Consider the following 24,435-nt stretch of genomic DNA (forward strand, 5'->3'; position numbering starts at 1 on the left):
GGCCAATGCCACCGGGCGTGGGGCTGCCACCCAGGCTGGGCCCCAGCCCTGCCGGCGCTCAGGCACTGCTGGCCAGATCCTTCCCCCTGGGTCAGGCACGGAGCAGGAGTTTGCAGGTCTGGGCAAGAGTTAAACCCGTTCCTGAACACCTTTGCTGCCGCTGCGGTGGTGGGAAGGGTGCCCAGGGTTAACCCCGGACTGACGGGCGCCTGGGGGAAGAAACATGGAGCCTGGGCAGACTCTCACCCCACTCTCGAAACTGAGATAGACGCTCAATGTGAAATTAAATTAAACTTAAAAAGAAAGAATATCCCTTGCTTTCGCCACGTTCTGCCCCAAATCCACAGCCACGCTGCTGCCTCGCTGAGCTGCTCAAGCACTGTGGGTTAAATGAAGCGTTAAAGAGCTGTAGGAGCCCCAAAGGCTCCAGGACTGGGACCCAAGTGCTCCCATAACCCTCCTGGCTCGGTGCGATGGCTGTTGCTCATTGCACGGTCTGGCTTCAAACCCAGGGCAAAAAAGGTTTCAGAAAGCCCAAGTCAGCTCTCTCCGCTAAATTTAACAGCAACGGGTGTGAAAACCGATTAAAACCACTGCTGGGTCACAGGGGTATTGGTTTTTGTTGAGGGGTGAGAAGAAGAAAGCGGCAGCATGGGAAGGATCAGTAGCTTTTGACACATACTCCAAAATCAAACGTTTTAATGCCCTGAGCAAAAAACCTAATTTCCTGTAAAATAGGAAGTTTCTTCCCGCCCCATCAATTTATCACACCTCACCCCATTCGCACAAGTGCTCAAACTTACCAGGATTTCCCAAATTATTCTGATGATAACCTTCAGAAAAGGTCTTTAAAACCAGCGGCCACTGAACTGCACCGCAGGGAGAGGGAAGGTCCTTTACACTGGTAAATGAAGAAAAATTGGTCCTAAAGAGGCCGGTTTTCTCCCCGAGCAAGGGTCACGCAGGGATGAAAACGCAGAGCTGGAGCTTCCCCGAGACAGGGAGCTGGGGGAATAAAGGACAGAGGCAGACTGCGAAGCTGCAGGAGAACAGGGTCTGGGCAGCAGACGATGAACTGGGAGCAGGGGAGGGAGGCGACGCAGGTGAGGAGGACAGAGGACAGCCCCGGCTTTGCTCGCCCAGCGCCGGGCCCCAGGCGGAGCGTCACCTCTTGGGAAGGAGGGCTTGGGGCTGGGGAAAGTCTCCATGGAAACACGAGCTCGGTGTTTGCTCTTGCTTTTCTAGCAGTTCTTGGTGACCCAGAAAACATCGTGGCACTCAGTATTGCTGGTGGATCCCCACCTCGACCGCTGGCCGCGGCTCCCCAGCCCCCTCCCAGCGCCTTTCCTCCCCCCACCCCAAAAAGTGAAGAGGAGGATGAGGATAACAAACAGCTTCCACGCAACCATCAACCCCGTGGACCGCCAACCCCAGCCTGCAGAGAGGGCAGGAGGGAGGGGGGGACGGGAGCAGCAGAGGAAACCGCGAGCGGAAGATGAGCGGTGCCAGGGAAAGTTATTCCCGGCCCCGCTCTGCAAGGGGCGCAGCGCTTAAAATGAGCAAGAGACACTTGGTGGATGCTCACCTCCAACTTACTGCCAGAGGATGGAGGCTGTGGGTGCTGCGAGTTTGTCTGGGCTCCGAAAAGGTTTAGAGGAGGGGGGGGAAATCCAAAATCCAGCCAAAATCCCAGACCCCAGGAGGAGGGATGGCAATAGTGGGAAGCAGCAATACGTAACGTGGTCGGCTCTGCTCTTCGTTTTCCACGTGCATCTGCTGCCCAGAGCGGACACAGCCGCCCTCGGCCGACGCGGGAAGGCTGCTCTTAAATAAAAAATTAAAAAAAAAAAAAAAAAAAAAAGGCAAAAAGTTGTGGGGGTGGCACCCTGGTGAAGGTGTTCAAAGTAAACGCGAAGCCAGATTCCAAAGTTCTGTATTTTTCAAAATAAAGATCACACGTTGTTTAGAGACAATCTACACAAGAGTTACAAAAAATAGTCGCCCAGGCATAAGCATACACAGGTTTGTTAATTATACACATATGGTTACAAGTGTGCTTGCAAAAAAGTTCATTGGAAATATACACAAGGCTCTGTAAATGTACACCGTGTAGTGTTACAATTCTATATTCAAACAAGGAAAATTGACAGTATGTTACATTCACTTACAAGTAGACAAAATGCAAAATACAGTTCATCTTCTGTACAAAAAGGGAAGGTGATTCACACTTTACAAGGTGAAAAGGGACTCTGATTGTAAGGAAAACTAGGGGATTCTGTACTTTTGCACTTTTTGTTTCTTACTGTCACAAAATAAGCAAAACATTACTTTTTAAGATTCAAAAAAACACTATTTTGAACTGAATCATTTTTTGTATAACATTTAGAAAGGATCGCTACTGTTCAACTAGGTGACAAATAAAACCAAGCATTTATTTTTTTTTTTAAACATTAACTAGGCTGTATAAAGAGAACATTTCCTTCAAAAGAAAAAATTTACTTCTGGTTGAAATTACAATTTACAATATACAACACTATATGCTACGACCATAAAAGGTGTGAATATACACTGAAATGCACAGGTTTTGCTAATTCTTTTTTCTTACCAAAAAACGGGTTTATGTCGATTCAAACTTCTCCACATTTACATTACAGAGGTTTACAAATGTACAATTGTACAGTCAGAAGTATGTTCCACTACTAGGGTACATTATAGATACAGATCAGACATCAAAACAAGAAAATACTACAAATTTTTATATATGTAAAGTCTACACCAAGTATACACTATATATTTATAGAAGCAAGACCAAAGCCGAGTTGGATTTTTTTTTTTTCCTCATGCTAAATAATCAAATTGTGTCTCTCAATGTTAACAGAACAAACCGAGTAGGCAGTAAACAAGTACACCCGCCCCTCGCCCCCTCGCTTTAAAAACTTTCTGGGTGTGTACGTTTTCTTCCCAAAAACGACAGCTAAGCTACCTCCTTTAGCATGTTATACTAAAAAAAAAAAAAAAAAAAAAAAAAAAGGCAATTAAAAAGTTTCAAAAACTTAATTCTTTTTTTAAACTGAAGCTCTAGCAAGTTGAATTTTTTTTTATTTATAAACAGCGTTAAATGCGTCGTTTGTGCCATTTAACTAAAATTCAAACTTCTTGCTGACTTTTGACTAAAAGGAGAAAAAACAGGTATTTGCAAAAGAGTTGCCTGCAAGGCAGATGAATTAAAAACGGGGTTTTTTGTTTGTTTTCTTCAAACCAACCACCCTGAAAGTTTCCACATTTGGAATATAGATACAACAGTGAACAAAAATGTGGCCTTCCATGTACATTTGATACCTATGTACAAGTATTCTATACACCAGTAAAACAGCAGGGCAATTAGTTAATTAAAAAAAATAATTAGTACATGTTATGCATAATAAAATTAAAGAAATTTACAAAGGCTTTTCTTTTTTCTTTTTTAGCAGTTTAGCAACCATAAAACATTTTCTAACTGTATATTGGAATATTGTCGGTTGCTGGTTGTAGATGCCGGATGGCCAGTGAGCTCCTCCCCAGTTCGCTGCCTCAGATGATCCCGTTCGGTGGTCCACAAATGGGCCCTAGGTCCACCCCGTTCTTCATGTAGTACTTCTCCAGCTTGGCCAAAATGTGTTTGCCGTAGGTGTATTTACGCAGGGTAGCGATGTGAGGCCGGATCTAGGAGATAAAAGAAGAGCGAGTGAAGCTTAGGAACCCGAATTACGGCCACGTCAATCCTGAGCGAGCTCCGGGTACCGCACGGTCAGAGTGCTGGCCACGGGCAGAAGACCACAAAAATGCCTGAAATATTAAAGCGCCATTTGCTGTGATCACCTCAATTACTGTGAATCAAGTTAATGTTCCATAACTCACTGATGCTATTTTTAGGAGGAACTTCTGGTCAAGCAGGTGGCGTCGTCTTGAGCCATTTTACTGGAATCCAGTTGGATCCGAGTGTGTGGATGAATACAAGGCTTTGTCCCAAGAGAGGAGGCTGGAAAGACAGGACCCCTGGGTGCTCGAGCTTCCCAAGGGTGCCCTGACACTCTGCCCCCAGCCTGCGGGCAAACACACTAAGGCAGAAAAGGCATCAGAAGGGTCTAGTGGGGCTGAGCAGCTTTTGCTGAACATGAGCAGGGTCTTCTGCCTCCTTCCAGGCTACAGGCTGAACTTCAAAAAACTGCTAAAAGCCGGGAAGAGTTGCTGGTATGAATTTCAGCAGTCTATCTGAAAGAGCTACTGGGAGAGGCATGCAGTGTTCCCGGGCTGAACAGCAGTTTAATTTCTGAACCTGACAATTACAGTATTTTTTTTAAGCAGAGGAGAGGTCTGCGGAAGCAAAACTTCACCCGCTCACACTACTTCACAGTAAAAGTCACTTTCAACGCCACTGTAAGGACTGTAGCCAGAGTAAAACCACCTTTACGGCCAGAGCACCCGAACAAGGAGAGCTGTTTTTGTCCTAGTAACATCATCATGCTGCTGAAGTTCTCCTGGACAGTTTCAGAGGAACGAGACATAAGAGCGATTCATTTTCATTACTAGATGAGAAATATCCCACACCACCAGCACGTTCCTTCAGTAACACAATTACGATGGACTTTCTACTCTGCGGTGGGAGCTGCAGACAGGATGAGAAAACAGCCACCACAGGACGTACAGCACTCCCTGCTCCTCGGGCAGGTACATCACCACTACTCGCCCCAGCCAGGACTGACTGTAGAACTCCATGGGGAAATCCATCCCAAGCTCACCCTACTTCATCAGCTCAGCCTCTAACCGTTTTAAATTCCTATTTCAGCTCAAGGACCCATCTTGTAATAATCATAAATTGACGCCTTGGCCCTCCCCACATCCCATTTCCAAGAAGGTCTGACTGCTGCTCTGAGGTTAAGGAGAAGAAAAGCTCCCCGGGTCCAACAGTTCGTTCTTTCTTCGTCTTCCTTTCTAAGACTTTTTTTTTTTCCCTGACAGAACTGACTGTTAAAATTACTTTTCAATATTTTATTATATTTTTTTTTTAAATAAAAGTGCTGTCTTTAACAATAACACAAACTACTTGTTTGTACTAATAGCAATTTTCACAATCTAAAAGCAACAGTCGATACGCTCAGTTTTCCCAGGCTTTCATTCAGCTTGATAACGTAGCTGAAATCTTCATATTCAGTCAGTCCTATTTAGCTGTCATCCCAGTTCTATTTTTGACAACCACACTGATAACCTAATTAGCATTTTATTCAAAAGACTTTGCTTGACAGGAAAAAGAACATGTCAGTAAAGATCATTGGTGTATTATCTTTTTTTTTTTTAAATATCCCTCTCTCTATATATAGATTAGCAAAGCTACAGGTCATTCTGCTACAGTTAAACTGTGTATATCCCTTGCCATACATTTTTAATTATCATTGTAATTCCTTTTGGACCAATACAGATTTTGGTGTAGAAGAACTACTCTGAATGATTCCTAAGCCTAAGAATTAACCTCCCTGAAGATTATTTCAACGGCACATATGATGTTTACATACTGATCAACTGCCTTGCGTAGGTAAAAAAAAATCAGCTCCCTTGAACAGATAATACCCACGTCTTTTTACAGAAAAAAAAAAAATCACTTGGTCCATCTTACTCAAGGATTCTTAAATACACTTGATTTCATTGGGATTTAAATACCTGACACTCTTCACAGTTCCTCTTAAAAATAAATAAATATGGGGTTTTCCAAGCCAGTGTTAGTATTTTATTTCCAGTATGAGGTCTAGCTGTAGCTGGTATTTTTCACAAAGTACGAGACCCTAAAACATGTGACTGAAGAAAATAATCTCAGTTCTGCTACACATTTAAAAGCGTATTTTTTTCCATTCATTACAATTATAAAGACCCACAAATGTGACCTTTAAAAGCAGGAAAATGAAGACATCACCTGATTTTTAGAGCTTCCTGCCCTTGGGGCAGCAGGCATATAGCCTTGGGAGGCAGGACTGGCAGCAATGCGTATTTAATTCCAAACTGTCTTCATTTTTGACAAATATTAAGTCCTGAAACTGTTATGCATTCCAACACTGCAGCGTAAAGCTAAACCGTGGAAGTCTCTCATCGAAACCGTATTCAAAACTGAGTAATAGAGAATTTGATTAATGGCTCCAGGCTCAGGCGCTACAGCAACACGCCCCGTTAGCGTGGTGTTACCAGCCACGCTGACTGTCCTGATGAGGGCTGTAAAGCAGGGACATGAAGTGACAAGGCAGCGATGGCAGCCCTCAGAAACGCAACCAGCAGGTCCACGCTCGGCCTCCAGGTGTGTCGAGGTCTGGCTCGGCTCCACTGAGCGCATAAAGCTGCTCTCATCAGCGAACACTGTTCTCAGTGAGGGCAAGCGTGTCGTCATCGCCAGACCTTCAGAGGGTCCCTTGCAAGGCACCAACCCGATGGCACTGCTGCAGTGAAAGTCCTGGCGGTTTGTAGCAGCGTTTGCTACGCCACGAGTGCAGAACTAGGTTACTAGGTCAGAAGAGATTGCTAGAAGCAACCAGCTAGTTTTAAGTCCAAATAGCATCTCGTTATTTCACATTTTTGTCTTTCAGCTACTACTGAAATACGCAACTTTGAAATACCCCCGTCATTAGGAAATTCTAACGCAATCATCTCAGCCTTATTTTCTCTCCGCAACCAGTGTGGCGGTGACAAGTCTTACATCCTTATCAATCGACAGCAGCTGCTTACCTTGTGCATGACAATCTTCCGCTGTGCTGGTTCTGCCACATCGATCATCTTCTGTACCACGTAGTTGGCGTACTGATCTTTCATCATGGTGTATAAGGCACTGTGAGGGCCATCATTCATAGTGCACACCTCATCGATCAACATGGCACGCTCCGTACGGGAGGCGTGAGTAACGCATTTCTCCACCACGTTGCTGTAACAATAAAAGAAGGACAGTCTGTGAGCACGCGACATCTCTACCGGGCTTTTCATTCAACCCCAAGGAGATCTCTTACGCTTCTAGCAAGGGCAGACCATTTGGGAGAGACATTATGTGCCAGCACAGAAGATCAGCGATGTGGAACAGAAGAGCAGTCCAAGGAACTTGGGATCTGAGTGTGAATTTGGTAAAGGACCAGTTCAGGTTTTATTTCACCCAAATTTGTGCAACTCTACAATGATGCTGTATTTGAGATCAGCGTCTGTTCTCATAGCATGCCCATTAGACAAGCAGATGAGTTGTTCTTTGGTTTTCTCAGTACTGGAGCTCGACGGGAGCGGAGGTCCAAGGTTAGAACAACAGGGAAATGCTTATTCAGGAACGAAAGATCTTAGCAAAGGCAGAGAACTTCCAAAATTCCTGAATATATTTAGATGACTAGTCTCTGCTCTCCAGAGAGCCAAGTTAAATAGGATATATGAAAGGGGACGGAGAGTTTTGCTAGTCTTATCTTCTGCATCCCTGACTGAATCATAAAATCACCAAGTGGTTTGCCACAACTAGTGCTCAGCTCAGGGGACATCCTACACTAACTAACGCTCCATCTGGAAGGAAGGTTAGAAAAAAAGAGCAAGGCAAGTCAGGGAGGAAGAATCTGAAATAACAACATTAAGACCACGCTCTTCTAATTCTTGTTCATGTTACACTTCCCTTGTGTCCATAAGTATTAAAGCACTATTTTACTAATCATAAAAACGTGAGAATATTGAGCCTTTGAAGAGGTCAGCCTTCATGTTCAAATGGCTAGAAACACACACAAAAGGAGTTTACAAACATGGGAAGTATTACTTCGTCTTGACATCCGCTAAGGTACCTGGATTTTGCTTCTACCCATGTGTAGCTCTGTAGCATCCGGACTAACAACCTCAGACTGCTGCAGCTTCTTTAAGAGGATATCATTATGCATGTGTCTCAAAAAGGACTGCAAAACTTAGCATATAAAAAGCACAGGTTCTTCTGTGAAAAGTGGGATGAAAAAGAATTGTTCCTGCATTGATTTCCCAAACTCCATTGTGGCTTGACAGAGCATCCCAGAGGCAGTGAAACTCTCTTATGGAACGTTATAATCCAAGGGATAGTGACCACTTAAAAAACACCAAAAACAAAACAAAAAAACCCCAACACACACAAAAACTCTTCGTCAAGTTCAGGAACTTGGATTAGAGCTACTCTTCCACATCTTCATCCTCCTTCATTACAAGTAAAACTTACCTTGCCAGTCACTCATCCCAGTTTACAAGCAGTTATAAATAGCACTTTGTTGTTAAGCAAAAAGTTATTTTCACCTCCCTACGCCCCACCCCTAAACTCTTCTGCAACTCTAGCACGTGTCCATGCTCCCACGGGGCGTGGAGACTTTAAGGAACAAATTCATACCTAGCAAATTTATGTTGACTCAACACGAGCACGTTGCCTCTAATTTCTGCTACAATCTTGCTCTTATCCTCAGGCCGACCATGTTCTAGTACATGCTGGATAACATAGTTCCCATACTGATCCTGTTTGAGAGACAGCAGAAGTGTGTGACAAAATGTGGACAGGAACCATTAATATCAAACTAGTTCCCAATGTGCATTAAGACTTACAAACTTGAACTAAACACTAATTAAAATATCTACTGTATAAGTCATGTAAATACTTTCTACTTCTATAAAAACGTGCATTCCGGAGTTTTACCAGGAGGTAAAATACTACATCTTTGTACAAATTATAAAATGCAAAACAATTTCCTTGAACGTGAAATGTCAATAGTCTGCTTATTTCAAGTTTCTTTGCGTTCTCCAAGTTCGAACATACCAAATCACATGTCCTGGAGGGCTGCGCCATGGTTCTAGCTACAGGAGACTGTCCTCATGCATGTTCATATTCTTAATGTGTGTATATTCAGATCACAAGATACACATTTTCCCCGTTCACAATACCAGAGGCATGACTCGATGCCTAACCTCCATGCCCAACCTCTTCCCACTTTCTGTGTGCTAAATACACGAGCATACAGGACGGGGTTCGTTTGCTGTTATGTCCATCCTGCCCCAACACCAGAACCCTAGAAAAGCAAGTTCTCAGAAGGACTGCGAGGAAGAGGAAAGGCAGCCAGGAAGGGGGTGTGCATAAAACCAACACATTAAGAACCCCAATTACTTGGCATTTTCTTTTCTTAGAAGTAATCAGCTCTTTGCACCAACTCGCTTAAGATCTTACTTGCACTGTAACTTCTGGAGTGAAGCATTAGGACATGCACCCACTAATACTTAAGAACCTTTTCAAAAGGCAAAGTAATTACAACTTTGATACCTGCTGGATACGTGCGCATAGCCAAAACAATTAGTGGTGATGCATTTCTTGTCTGCCACCTTCCTTCCCATTCCTCCTCGGGAGCAGAGTCCCTGTGTTCAGACGACCCCAGCAGCACTACAGCTGCAGTCCCAAATAGGCTGCCAGGAGCTTTCCTAATACAGAGCAGTAACCGAGAAACATCTCACAGCACCCACATTCCCCCTTCCCACACTGACCTGAACAAGCTGCTCGGTGTGTTGGTGAAGTTCCTCCAAGATGGGAAGGGTCTGCTCAGGAAGACAGTGCTCGAGGATCCTCTGGATCACACGACAGCCATATGGATGTGTAGACAACGCAAAAACCTGTGTTCAACAAAGACAGGCAAGCACAGGCAGCAACACATCTGTCAGTCTTTGTCAATCCTAGAAACCTTTTAGAATTAAATGAACACATGGTGGTTTTTCCCGGGCATGGTAGGTAATGCCAGCTTGCAGCACTGCAGCTCCAGATAGCATAAACTGAAAGTGGAAACATCTGTTCCCCACTGCCACAGGACTAACTGGGTGATCGCAGGCACATCACATCCCTACCTGCGCTTCAGCTTCCCCGTTCAGGAAACGGGAAAACAAATGGTAAAGCCTCTTGATTAATAAAAAGAACACTGGGACAGCCAAGCATTATTAGAAGCTGTGTTAAAACACTGTTTCAGAAGAATAAATCCAGCACACTGTTTGCCAGCTATGTGTTTTAAGCTATGTAAGAAATGGTATGAACCAGAAAGGTTGAGAATGCTCAGCAAAGGATTTTCCTCAACTATTTGGTTTTTTTTTTTTTTTTTAAAAACCTTAACTACACTTAGGAGAACTGACAACAAAGCACCTTCTTTCTCATTTCTAACAGATTACCAAATCTGTTGATAAGAACATGACACATTTTATTATTGCTACACAGTTTTCTGTCTAAAGCACAAAATCCTATTTGGTTGCTTAAAATTAACAAAAGTAGCAAATCCAAGCACTGAAGTTAAATTGACAGTCTACAAATTTTTAATAACTATTGAGTAAACTGTGCAGGAAAACAGGACTTGAAGTGCAATTAACTGCAGAAGAATAGTCTTGAGGCGGCAAGTTTAATCTTTCACATGAAAGTTCAGATGAAACTGGGACGGCTAGTCAAAGAAATGTCAGTGCCATCAACCAAGTTCCCAGAGATATTTCTGCCTCGCCTAACTCCCTAGTGGAAGGTCCAAAGCTAAACTCTAACCAGCAAATCTGCTGAGCAAGTTTCCAGCTAGAATCCTGCTTGTTTTGACATACCCAAGCAAGTCCCCACTTTCACAGCTGTTCCAGGAGCAGCCAAACTAATAAAGCCTGGTTCCTGCTGTAATTACCCCGGGCTATCCTCACATCCCTGTGGCAAAACCCTGAATACTTCAAAAGTCCCCCTCCAAAGCCAATTAAGTTGAAGATGGAAACGCCCAAACCAGCGCTTTTGTAATGGAAGACAAGCTGACTACAGGCAGAATAAAGGCAGCTACACGATTAATATCTGGGACATCAATTCAGGAGAGGATGCCAAGAAAAAACTGGGAGAATGAAGCACAAGTAACTGCCCTTTTCTAGATGAAACTCAGGTTTTTCCCCTGCTCCAAGACCCTTGGGAAACAGCAGTCCTCTAAGCCATCCTCACAGAGAGGATCATAATGAAAGTTTACTATACCTATCACAAAACTCTGCTCACCACCTTTACTATGAAGATGGATTAGTGAGAGACTTGTTTTCCCCTCCATCAGTCAAAAAAATACTTGATGTTCCAGGAAAACAGATTTTTTGCAAGGATGCTTTACTGTGATATACCTGCACAAAAATGATAACAGAGACGTGACCAAAGAGTTTCTAGGCTCCCTAACGCTGCTGCAGAACCCTTTCAACTGATGCTTAGTAAAATTTAAAATTCAAAATACTTGAACAAGTTACAGCCACTATCATGCTATTCAAAGCAACATATAAGAATACAAAGAATGAGAGTCAGTATCTTGGTTAAGGACTTACCTGTCCCTTAAATGCATCAATGATAAACTGCAGGGACTGAGGCTGCACACACTCAATACACTTCTGCACCACATGATTACCATTCTGGTCTTTCACGCACTTCAGGACGTGGCCATCCAACTCCCGTACCATCTCATTCTATTAGGAGGAGAGAAAGCCAAACAGAAAGCACCACCAGGATTCATGGCTGATAAATGCAAAGTTTTCACTGCTAAACATGGTCAAGAATACGAAAGGTACGAAGGATGCACTGATGTATTTCAAACTGGAAGTTTTCCAGCGGCCAAGTGCTGAGATGAAGCCTGCTGTGCTACAGAAACCACCAAGAAAAATACTATTATGAAATGAAGATGAAGCACTCATTTCATTAAACATGAGTGTCCTCTTTCAAGTTAAGTATCCAAATTTAAGAAATTTTATTGATACACAACTTTACTGTGCATCCCCCATTCTTTCCTCTGCTCCCTGAAAGAGAAAGAAATCTAAAATGCCCAAAATTCACAAACTTTTCGTGTATCAGCTTCATATATCACTAAAATGGGGTCAGCACTGGGATAAGAACTTGCTAGTATTTTACATAGGCAAGGTAATATTGTATGATAATTAAGGAAACCAAGAGATAAGGTTTAGATATGACTAAAGTAACACACATGCAGGCTAAAAGATTCACAATCAGAAAACAGAGAATGACAGTTTTGGGGAATTTAATGACACTACAAAATTGGACAAGTTCAGTTTTGCAACTGATACAAAACCAGGCAGTTCAGGAGTACAGCGTACTAAAAAATACCATTCTGGAAGAAGACAATTAGCAAATCCTCAGACCAGAAGTGCCAGAGTTTGGGCCACCACCCACCGTCCTGCTGACAAGTGTGTCAGCAGCTTAGCCCAGGCTCGACCTAAAGAGAACGTGCGTTCCTAAAGCCTGTTTCAGTTTTTTAATTTAATAACCTACATTGAGATTCTTGTATTACGATTCTTAACACCTTTATTAGCTATAGCTTGCCTAGCGTATTTTTCATCTTAATTCATTGTTCATAAAACCCTAGAGGAATTCCTTTATTAATGAGCTTTGAGTGGGACCCTGGCTATCATCCACATCTCTCCAATGCCAAGCCTTGCTCAACAGGAACTAGGAGCTCCTCGTACGTCTCACTGCAGGAAAGCAGAATATTGACCCACATATCAAAACAGTGATATCTCAGCAAATATTAAAGGCAAAACTCTGGCACTGCTTCCTTCAAGGGATTTAAAAGTATCTTCTAATTCACTATCATTCTCAGTTTCCCCTACATACATAATCTCATTTCAGGGAATTAACAGAGAACCAACACCACTACCAGTTAAGTGGAACAAGGAGGTAACAATGAGACCCAAGAACGGTGTCACAAACTTAGCATGCACACAAAACGTAACAAACATGCCATAAACCAAACCAAAAGAACACCAGCCACAAGAGGAACAGAAGGTCGCAGTTCAGGTCACCAAACGGCAAGGAACGTTAAACATCAAGAAGAAAGTTAAAATTGAAACTTACAATTACCTGCTGGTCTGGGGGAATAAACTCAAGGGCCTTCTGGATCACCCTGCAGCCGTACATCTGCAGAGCCAGGGACAGAACGTGCCCACGGATACGTTCTGCCAAGGCTAACTTCTGTTCCAGGCTGCCAAACTGTGAAGATGAAACCAATCACCACAAGCACAAAACCCTCACGTGGCCAAGCAGCACAGCAGCGCTCCCACGCTGAAGTGTTAAACAAGAAACAACTGTGCCTACTGAAAAGAAAGAAAATACCAACTACACCTCAATGGATGTGAACAGGCACAAGCCAGACTTCTGTTCGGTGTCTGTCAGACATGCCTGACACACTTGAAACAAACTCCAGCGTCAACGGTGCTGGAGCCACCAGGGTGGCATGTGCCAGGTCACTAACCCTTGATGGGGTTGCTATAAAATTACTGGATAAAAGAACCACCAAGCCTTGGTGGAGAAGGAACAGACCAGTTTCAAGAAGGAGAGATGGGTGTCTGCCCAGCCCCCTGGTATGAAAACACAACACTTTCTTCCAGTGCATGCTGCTCACTGGAAGTTTCTTTTGTTCCTAAACATGTGAGTACTGACAGCTCAGCACAGCATCCATGAAAAGTCTTGTTGGACCTACATCTCCTGGATATGTTGCTATTTATTCCTACACCTTTTGCATCTCAAAGCAAAGTGTTACTTTTCAGATGAATCTTTACAAGTCTCACACCTCAGTCACCCCAACAGGAATGATGCAGCAGCCTGTGGGGAGGAGATGACATCAGTGTTGACAGATATCCATCATTTTAACCAAATAGCAGGGTTTCTACGAGCTCATCCAATACCTCAGGACAGCAGGCATCTGAGTAAGACTTGCAGGGGAATGCAGACTTACTTCAAAGAACTTCTGGATGACGTAATTTCCAAATACATCGACCATCAACTGATAAGCTGCCTGGAGGATCTCGTTGAACACAAGTTGACGTTCTGCTGGGGTAGCACGCTCCAGTTTCAGCTGAATAAACCTGAAAAATAGGGCTGGTGTGATGCCACTGGCATATATGCCCGCAACACATTCGTTAATACAGACCCATTCAAAAGCTTCATACACTGAGCTCGAAACACAAATCTTTAAAACACGGTTGCCCTATCCAGCTATCTGAAACCTCAGGTGCTCACAGCCATGAGGTCCACGGCCACACATCATTGTCGGTACCCGAAATATCTCCTCATTCCAAGCAAAGCAGATCTCATTAGAATAATACAGCAAGGTCTCGCGTCCAGGCGGCTCTTTGAAATGAGTTAAGCTCTGCCAGTAGGACTAGCAAGCAAATTACAAAGCAAGCAAGCTCGCTCCTCTTTAGAGATGGGACTCGTGCTATCAGCATTTGTACCCAAACGGTCTTTCAAAAGAAGGGTCAGAATGTTACACTACTTGGCTTTTCACACCTCCTTTTCCCTGTTCTGCCTCTCTGCTTCAGGACGTGATGCAAATTGCAAACAACGCTAACTCAAAAAGCAGCTGTCCCAAAAGCTTCCCACAGCACAAGGTTTTTAATCCCACCTGGATCCATGCTGATCTTGGGAGAACTCCATGATGTGACCAGCAATCTCCCTCAGCTGTAAATTAGGGTACCGGTTATTGCGAAAGTCTTCAAGCAGCCTGCTTCGGCCAGAGGGCATAACATCAGACATCCCGTAGCGCAAGCGAGATGAAGGGAAGAGCGTACTGCTGGGGCTGAAGAGGCTGGAGGCACTGCTCGCACTGCGGTACTTGGCTTCAGCTCCAGGAGCAGCAGAGATGTAACGGCCACTCCCATTTGTGAGCCCTCCTGCAAGTCATAAAAACAAGATGAAATAAAGTGTCCGAGGGATTAATTTACAACCTGTGCATGCCATTTTATTTCTAATTACTCCTTTTCCACCAAGACGGGTTTCTGACGTGGTTCAACTAGGAAGTATTCTCAACTAAGCTAAGTGAGCTGCCCCCAAAATAATTTAGATGGGGACGTGTTCAAGCGTAGTTCCTTAGCATGGCACCGTTGTATTGTTAGGACCAGCTACAGATTCAGCAAAGAACAGACTGTAACAACTTCTGTTCCTCACTCTGTCAAAACTGTCTATAACAGACAAATTATCAGTTCCACCATTTGCTAACTTGCTGTTTCTAATTACCTTATCCTCCATCCTCAGGTTTTTTTCCACCTATCCTGCTGCCGTGCAAAGGACTGATTTAGAAGAAGTGTACTGGGGGTGGGGGACAGATATAAGACAAAATTAGACAGGAAAAAGGCAGCAAGAAGCAAGTATAAAAATTTTGGATATAAAAACCAAATCACCATTAAATACAGGTAAATAACAATAAAATAAAAACAATAAATAAATACTTTAAAAAATCCTGTGCTTTCACAAATGCCCTAAAGATTTTCATCCACATTAAGACAGCTGCCAAGTTACCCAGTTGCTTCATCATATAGTTAGCAAACTGCGAGCGTTGATAGGAACCAACTTAAACCTTTAAAAGCTGTTTCCTTGCCTGTAATTTTTTGACATTTGCTTCAGAGCTATGGCAGAGGACTCTTCCCTTTCTTGCAGGGCTCGGGATCCCTCTGCTGGTCAAAGACCGCAAGATGCCTTGAGCGAGTATGGTTTTTCCTGGGTGGGACAAAGTCCTCCCAAGAAAAATGTTCTTATCGCATGGGAACCTGCCACCTGAAAGGCCAACGTGAGGCAGCGAGGGCAAACCACCTGAAAAAAAGAGCTACAAGAAGTCTTTGCAAAGGAGGGAAAACCTTCAAGGCAAACATCGGTAGGGCTGTCTGCAAAGAGAACAGACCTTCTCCTGGCAGCCGTGCACATGACAGTGTCTGCAATAAAAATATTAAATAAAACAAAAAAAGAGCTGAGTGAACTGCACTCCTCTGCCATCGATGCCTGAAGGAAGCTCCCGTGCAGGAAACACTATATGAGAATTAAGTATCTGGTAACAGCCTAATTAAGCTCCCCTGTCTCTGAGCTGGGCAAACGTGTTCTGACTTCTCTGGAGCTGGTGCCAAACCTCGAGGAGAAGGAGACTTGAGAGCTTCTCGTTCACATCTCCTTCTTACGCTGCTTTGCCAATGGTGTGGCCATCATCTTCTCTGACTTCTTAATTAAGCAAGAACTCCGAAAAGTGACCGAGTGATATTCCTTACTGCTGGAAGGACCAGGATATTCAAAGGAACAGTAAATCGCCTCTCAGGTAAAGGAAACCCAACAGCAACAAGCTGAGCAATGGCATACTGACGTTTTAGAAGAGCTCAGAATTACCACTTGTTTTTTGAAACCCTGAAGCAAGTAAGAGTCATAGCACTAAGGCGCTAAGTGGAAAACTAGCTCCTGACCATCTGCAAACGGCTGTAAGAGGAAAGGGTTTAGCACTCGCACTTATCACCTATGCCTTATCTCTTAGTTAAGAGGGAAAGCACAGTTTGTACAAAGTCTTCTCTGTCAGAGGTTTTCTGAGAAAAACCTTCTGATCTTTTTGGAGATTCAAAATAAACCACAACTTACTCCAGTTTTCTACCCGTCGGTCTTTCTTCTGATGCAGATGCTGACTGCAGGTATCCCCATGATATTCAACATCATACTGGGAATTAAGAGACCGTGTGGGGGTCAGGTTTCCTAAGTCAAGCAAGCGCTTCTGAAACCCACCTGTCAACCACCAAAGGCCAGAAACCTTGGAGCACCTCAAGCTCCTTTATGCCAATATGTGGCTGGGAACACAGTGAATTTGCCAGATCCCAGACTTCAACGGGATCTTACCGATAACTACAATGAAACAGCTCCTTGTTCAAGAGCAGTACACAGAGGCTGAAAGCTCCTGAAGCTCTTAGGGACACTAGGGTAGAATAAAGGGGCAAAAACTCCAAAGAAGGGACAGGACTCCTGCAAGATGTTGGTGTTGATCGTTTCTCCTGCGTCTTCAGCCACAACAAACTCCAAAAGGGGGTCTGCAAACTGTGTGGAGACATCCTATCGTGCTAACATCATGCTGCCCGTGCAAAGCACTTGGCACCCGCATATGGCAGCAAACCAGTGCTGTATGCACTACACAGAGGTTGTATAGAAGGGACAGCTGTGGTGTGGTTCTGTCTCTGAACATATTTTCTTAAAAGTGTCTGGGATTTGTCAGTAAAAATCTGTATCTGGGGAGGACAAAGTACAGCCTCTATCCTGGGGACTCCAAGGCGGATGCGTTACTCAGACTCACACCGTGGCCATAACAACTGAGCATTTCCTATTTTGAAATGGTAAGTCATCTTCTCAGTGCTTGCTGGGACACCTGAGACAGACGTTAACCTGAAAGAATTACTGATTTCAGGGAAAGAAAAGGACAATGAAAGGATGAGTCAAAAAGAAAACACAGGGGAAGAAACACAAAGGCTGCTGTCTGAAAACAAAGCACTTCTTAAGCAAGCTTCCAGGGGACTTTTATAAGGCCCTCAAATTGCTCTGCAACGCAGGGGTTCCCAGTATGAGAAATGCCAAACAATGGGAAAAAAAGGAAGATGAAAAGATGGCTCTGTGAGAAAGCAGGCGCAGAAGACGTCCCTGCTGCTCGCCCCTACTGAGGGCTCAGCGCAGAGGCGCCAGGCAGTGCCCGCCCAGCCAAGGGGACCCCACGCTACCTCCCTGGGGCTGGGAAGGGCAGGAGCCAGCAGCCCCCGAGATACCCCCCCCAGTGTCACTGCAACCCCTGCAGCCCAGTGCCAGCGTGTGGCACCAGCTGCCCAGGGAGACGCAGCCCTACAGCCCTCCCAGTCGCTCACAGCTAACTGGTTACCAACTCCCCAGCCAGTTTTCCCAAAAACCCTCTAATAAATTAAATTCCCACATGTGTGTATCAGCTTCCTCACACCAGTCCTGCCTTTTAAATTACAGGCTGACTATGGTATGGGGCAGCTCTCTCCCAAGCAGCTCCTGCAAGAAAATCATAAAATTAAAATAATCACTTATCCGCTGCAAATCCTGATATCCATTCCAAACTGGGAAAAGCCGGAGTTGGACACATTCAGCCCCAGGATGCAGCGTGATAAGCGTTTCTATTGGGACCATGCCAGCTACACACACAAGGGCTGACAAAAACTGCTTGGGGGTCTACGTGAACTGATGTGAAGTGTAACCTGGCCAAAATTAAATTTTATAATTTAAAAAAAACCATATGTAGTAATTTATAATTCTGCAATTTTGATCAATACTGGGGAAGAAGAGGGCCCCTGCTGCTTTAGCATCCAAAAGTGCACATTTATTTACAGTTGCTTTATCCTAGCCATGCACAGCTGCATACGTTGCATACACCTTTGAGTTTAACGGATGTATTTAGCTCAGCCTTCCTCCCTCCAGTAGTTCTTTTCGTAAGAACTGGCTGCATGGTTATTTCAGGTACTTGTGATTGCCCAGTCATTTCACAAGGTCACTTTACAACACCAGAAAAAAACCCTAGCTTGATAAATACACACCATTTTTCACAGCTATGAGCTTTCAGAAAGCCAGAAGAGCCAGAGCTGAATCTTTACGCACACCACCAACCCAACAAATGATCGACTTGCGCATCTATGAGATGTGATAAAGTCAAACCCACAACTTACACTGCATTTAACCATAGATTTGCTGATTGGAAGTCAGATTTAATGCCAACTTCTTTACGTCATTGTGTAACCCTGAAATCAAAGTTACTTGAAGTGACTCTCCCAGGTTGTCTCCTCCCACATAATGCAGTGGTAGTAGGACACGGTTCTAAACCCGACTGCTCTAATTTCCCTCTTTGCAAACACCACATTTGGGTGTTCCCATCTGTCCTTTCATTTTTAGATATTTACAAATACTCCTTGTCCTCTTTATCACAAACTACTTCTGGTATCACTCCCAAACAGGAGTCAGCCTCAAGCTTCTTATAAGGAAAAGCAATGCCTGTGCTGTTTTACAGCATTAAAACTTATTTTATAACCAAAGGAAACTACAACTACATTTAACACTGTCTTCCATTACAGGTGAAAGGGAAACTTAAAAAACCAAAATGACCTTTTACAGATTTCAAGGTGAAAACCACACAAATGCAGAGCTACTCTAGGTGAGATTTTTCTTCCAGCATTACCAAGCACGAAGTCAGCCGTGGAGGAAACCTGGCTGCAAGGAGAGGAATGTTTTGTCAAGATGGGAAGACCCACTAACTGCTCTGGGACATAACCCTTCTATGTAAATGGTAACTCCGCTTTCTTTCCAGAGTTTGTTATCAAACTGATTAACCTTTCTCTGATCCAGTTTTTAAGATTCATTCTTTTGTTTGCCTGCAGGGGCAACAGACTTTTTCTAGTGCCAGATTTGGAATCTGGTTAGCCTTCAGCATTAATTTATTGTAGCTATTTAACTGTCAGCTTAAGGACTGTACAGCTGCATAAATAAAGCTAAAACCCCTTCCAATTCTATTAAAGCTCTGAACAAGGAAAGATGGTAAATCTAAACTTGATCTCAAAAAATCGTATTTATTATTATTCCATGCTAACCTTTAGCCAGCATCAAATTTATCACACATGCATATAAAAAACATGATAAATATAGTATTTGATGAGTGTGTATATGCATGGAAAACTGCTCTGATAACCAAAAGTTATGTTAAATCCAGACAGATACGCGACAACCAAAACAAAGTGATTTTCTGAGCAAGTACTAAATTATCTGGTCCAGATGCAACAAATAACTTATCTTGTTTGTTTATGAGGCCTGGAAATGAACACTTCAGGAAGTTCACATGAGCATTGCTTTATTGTTTAATATTTGCTTTATTTAAAGATTTACTTTATTACATGTAAGAGCTCTGGGCCAACTCGAAGCTCTTCCAGAAGATGCAGCTTCCATAAAGTAATGCATCTTACAGATATTAATATATCTTATTTCTTAAGAAAGCCTCTCTCATGTACTAATGTGCTTTTGATAAGGCCACGTTGATGGGGAATTTTCAAAAGCAAACTCTCAAACTCCTCAGCTAAAAGCTAAGTACTGCTCCAGATAACATTACATATTTTGATAAAAGAAGAAACTGTATCCTAAGCTGATTAATTTATTATTGAAAACTTAATGGGTATTTTAAAACATTTGACAAGTTTAAGGATCAGCCCTGCATATCTATTTTATTCAAGGATAACAAACAATTGGTGCTGTTACTGAGACCTGCACAAGAAAAACAGTTTGTTTTTCAAAACTTGGAAATGTTATCCATAATTTAGAAATGAGGAAACCAGGAGGCAATACAGAAACCTTCCTGTTTAACAGCTGAACTACTGAGAGACACAGACACGTAACATAGGTGCTACAACCCCTGCTTCAGTGTTTCACCTAATTCTGCAAACGCAGGGTCCCCGCCACAGGAATAAGAGCAGCAACTAGGCAGCAGGTATCTCACCTACCCAGCAGCGGGGTGTTCACATCTCTGCACCAAGGGAGAGCAGAGCAGTAACCTGCAGTGCTGGGACAGTGGCACTGTGGCTCTTACCCAGGTTTAAACTTGAAGATGATCCATGTGAAGATAAGGAAGGTGGTGGAGTCTGAGAGTGACCAGGTCCTTGGCTGGGCAGAGGCATTCCCACAGGTCCAGGAGAGGAGGAAAACCCAAGGCCATTATAAAAACTGTGTCCTATAGGTGTCAAACTGCTGGATGTCCTCTTGTACAGGTCACTGCTCCCTGTAAGGGAGTCTCGGCGGGAGCCACTGCCCGTGTTGGAGTTAGCAACTGAAAAGAGGAAGAGAGTAAAATTGTGTGATGTCAACAAGCTGCCCGAGACAACTGGATAGCTGGAGAGCCAGTACAACGGCACCTATTAACAACTGCATTGCACCAGGCTGCTGTTTTCCTAAGGGTGTTGCATGCGCCCAAATGAAATGCATTAATTAAAACCACGTTGTTAATGATCCAGCAGAAATCCTCGATTTAAAAAATTAGCTTGAACCCTGTCTTTGCATTTATAGCTTTGTAGTTTTTATACCAATAGAACACATCAAGAAATACAGCTCCAAAAATCTACAAGCAGAAAGATCAAGAAGATAAAAATCTACCTAAAGGAAGTGACAGAACGAAACGACAGCGAACATGCTGGCTTTTGGACACAAACACTTAAGGCTTTGCTTCTGAACCTTCAGGAGAAGGTTTGTATACTTCAAAGCTCTTTTCCCCTAAGCATATCACTTAGTTTAACAGAAGATATTAGATCACCCTACAAGCATTGCCTCGTATTTATTCTTTAGCCATTAGAGCTAAAACAAATCCAACATGAGATTTTATCTATTCATGTTTACTTAAGAGCATGTACAGCTTCGTGTACATTTACTTGAAATCCTTGTGCTCACCTTTCATTATATTAGAAAACAGCTCCTGTTTGCACCAAGCTTTATTGAGATGGAAATCAGAATTCAATTTAACACATAAACCCAACATTTTTTTGAAGGGTTGTCTCGACAGTCAAATACAAACTCTTTAAATGCACTGCCAACTTGGGGGGGGGGGGGGGGGAATCAATGTTGCATTAAAATCTTGTTTAGTAAATAGTGAAATTTTTAACTGCAATGAACTCACCATTTTTCATGACCACACACAAGTTCTAGAAGCAACAGCCTCACATTTTTATTCATTGATTGAGGGAAAACAAGTTTGTGCATCTTGGCATTGAGCGAACTAGTAATTGAATTCAATTACTTAAATAAACTGAAGTGAAAGAAGTGAATGCTGTGTTTACCTAAATCCAAGATGCTTCAAATTCTCAGGCTGGGTTTAAGAAAAATATTTAGAATAACTTTTATTTAAAACTGATTTGATGCAGTGACAGTATGACCCTCAGTCTTTTCTGATGGAGCAGGTTCAAAAGGCATGTTTTAACTTGCCCTTCATACTGATGAAAGCAGGAAAGTTCAGGACATAATTACTACCTCTGAGACTAAGCAGTAATTAAAACAACTGTTCTACTTCAAAAAAACAAACCTAAGGAAAAAAACCCCAACCCACAGATATCTTTCTGGTTTGGTTTTATTCTGAAAAAAAATCTTTGTCTCTAACTGCCTAACAAACAAATGAAAACAAACCATATATGTAACATTTCTTGCAACCACAGTAAGTGACTTTTTTTGGTGTATGATAGAAACAATTCCCAGAATAAAGCTTGGAAACCACCTCAGATCAGCGTTTTTAAAATCACAAAGAGTTACTTAACCAATATTCTGAGGTAAGAGCACACAGATGGTTACCACTCTGGAGCCAATTCCTGTTAATCCAGTATCTCCACCAAGCACGTGCAGGTAAAGGCAAGGAAATTCAAAGCTGTTTAATAACTTAATCTGTAGCAACAAGGGGACGACTGATAACATGTATAACAAAACAAATTCATTGCTTTGGTACTTCTAATATATCATCTGCTAAAAGAAGTTTCACCAGAAAGCGCTGCAGATTTTGAAAGCCAATGTAGTCCCTAAAGGAAAATTTCCACTTAACCTCAGATGGCTGAAGAGGAGGGCTCAGCAGTTCGGTGCACCAGAGCCAGCTCCAGCAGCTCACAAGCCCACTACCTGCATTTGGAGCTATCTACTTCTCTCCTTTTTCCCCATGAAGAAGCTGCTGTTCTTACCTGCTGTCCCAAATCCTCCCAGCGCAGACCCCAGCGTGGCACCGAGAGAGCTGCTGCTTCCGAATCCCAGGGAAGTGTTGGCAGGCTGGGCAGAGCCCTGAGAAAAGAGTGAGCTGCTCTGGGAATTGCTGCTGAGAGAGTTGTTGCCGTAAAACGAGCTGGATGCCAGGTTGTTGGTGGGCTGCTGCTGGGGCTGGGGTTGGGGCTGCTGGGTTCCTAGAGGGCGAAATGGTCCGTTTGTCGTTCCTGCCAGGCCACCCGCTGCACCGTTGGCCGAAGCTGCAGCCGCTGCCACTGCTACAGAGAAAGTAATTGGAAGCATAGACTGAAAAATCCATTTTCATAGCAGTTTTGGAAGTTAAAACTTAGCAGGTTCCTTTTATTTACTATAGATTTTTTTCTTTCCTCTCAAGATGAAAATCTCCCTTTCACATCAAACTCTCTTTACTTTCTAGCTGAGCTCCACAAGTCTTGCACAGAGCCACTGAATACTAACAATGCTTAGTTATTATTACTGCTGTTTGTATTATTAGAGCTACACAGATCAAACACACAAAAAGTTCTAAGATTCAAATCAATACAGCCACACTTAGCAATATCCAATTAAGAAACACAAGTTTTGCAATAAGCAAAATTGTCCTTTAGTGCACAAAACGCAATCCTACAGTGCTAAGAACATCAAAACCAAGTACTTTTGTTTTTCAGCCAGTTCCAAAGTAAAAGGAAAAAAAAAACCCCAAGACCTACAAGGAAACAATTAAAAGGCCCATTTCATAATCTGTTACTAACACTGGCAAAGACTGCTTACATGCACAAATTCTGGCCGAAAAATTTCTTTTAAAGCCTTGAACTCCCAAAGAACCCCAATAAAACCCAAAAAAAACTCATGGCAAAGGCCAGGCATGTAACATTTTACGCAAGGCGATCATTTGGGAGTTCTACACAGGCTAAAACCTTTTATTACGTGGGAAACCAGATGCCAGCAGACAAATTTAAATAACTGTCATGAAACTCTGCAAAATAATAAGAGTTTATGCGACGCTACCTCTCTGAGGCTGTTCTGGAGGCTCAGCCCACAGTGAGCACGGAGGATGTTCTCAACAACAATCCCCGCAGTGGATCTCAGTGAGGGCAAGTGTGTCATCATCGCCAGCAGAGCCCAGAGGATCTCAGGTCCACCCTCCGCCGGGGATGGAGCAGATTCTCGCTTGACGGGACAGGGACTCACCTGCTTGCGCTGCAGAGGAGCTGATGATGACTGGAGCGGGGGCTACCAGACGGACGGGGGCCCCCAGGCCATTCCTGGCCCCTGCATTCACCACGAGAGCACCTGTTTGGTCGTAGTAAGCAGCAGGAGCCAGCACTGGGTAACCTGAAGGGGCAAATTACAGGTGCACAGGTAAGGTAACAAGCAGCGCAACACATGGCAGATCAATCGTCTTCAGATGAGTACAGTGCAACAGGACTTGTAAAGGAAAATCTGAATGGAAAAAGAAAAAGCAACAACAGCTCTGCTTCTCCTGAAGCGGGGGGGAATCCGTATTATCGGTCTATGACTTTATACTAGTAAGACTTTCAGGTAGAGAAAACGTTTTTCCCCCCCTCGAACCTACTATACTAGCATTGCCCTCTGTGTAAATTCAGTTATACGGACAAAAAAAGGTCTTAAAATACAAAAGCACTATTTCTTTTCCCTTATAAGTACGATGTGTGCTGGGACTTTTCATGTTTGTGAACACACTGCACTTCCAACCCTCCCACTATATGTTGAAGTTGTTCAGTGTGCACACGCATGCAAGTAAGACATAGAACTTAAAAGTTATGTATTTTTGAAGGTATGTATCATAAAGCATTCTTTAGTATATAGCTATTTAGGTACCTTGCTATATAATTCTACAGTTAAATAAAACTTTCAGGAAGAAGGTGAAGTGA

At 43.3% G+C, this 24,435-nt stretch overlaps 1 protein-coding gene and 1 non-coding gene across 9 annotated transcripts in view; both read right to left on the reverse strand.

Annotated features, from left to right (window-relative positions):
* Positions 1-1,917: 1,917 nt before the first annotated feature.
* The window catches only part of PUM1 (pumilio RNA binding family member 1), a 77,307-nt gene continuing 54,789 nt past the window's right edge, over positions 1,918-24,435 (reverse strand). For 5 of the 8 annotated variants that reach the window (XM_076357496.1, XM_076357490.1, XM_076357494.1 and 2 more), the window contains 11 exons: positions 23,732-23,875; positions 22,504-22,800; positions 20,385-20,621; positions 14,418-14,685; positions 13,749-13,878; positions 12,869-13,003; positions 11,332-11,469; positions 9,517-9,642; positions 8,381-8,502; positions 6,745-6,937; positions 1,918-3,702 (listed from right to left, as the gene is read on the reverse strand). In XM_076357496.1, coding sequence (XP_076213611.1) covers positions 3,571-3,702; positions 6,745-6,937; positions 8,381-8,502; positions 9,517-9,642; positions 11,332-11,469; positions 12,869-13,003; positions 13,749-13,878; positions 14,418-14,685; positions 20,385-20,621; positions 22,504-22,800; positions 23,732-23,875 — 1,922 coding nt within the window. In that variant the 3' untranslated portion in view covers positions 1,918-3,570. The remainder of the gene's footprint in view (positions 3,703-6,744; positions 6,938-8,380; positions 8,503-9,516; positions 9,643-11,331; positions 11,470-12,868; positions 13,004-13,748; positions 13,879-14,417; positions 14,686-20,384; positions 20,622-22,503; positions 22,801-23,731; positions 23,876-24,435) is intronic. The other 3 variants (XM_076357497.1, XM_076357495.1, XM_076357491.1) reach the window with 1 other exon arrangement.
* On the reverse strand, positions 6,331-6,416 carry LOC143169911 (small nucleolar RNA SNORD103/SNORD85). Its single transcript, XR_012996958.1, has one exon. It is a non-coding gene; the product is annotated as a small nucleolar RNA SNORD103/SNORD85 (small nucleolar RNA).

This window comes from Aptenodytes patagonicus, chromosome 21 (assembly GCF_965638725.1).
Source record: "Aptenodytes patagonicus chromosome 21, bAptPat1.pri.cur, whole genome shotgun sequence".
NCBI classification, from domain to species: domain Eukaryota; kingdom Metazoa; phylum Chordata; class Aves; order Sphenisciformes; family Spheniscidae; genus Aptenodytes; species Aptenodytes patagonicus.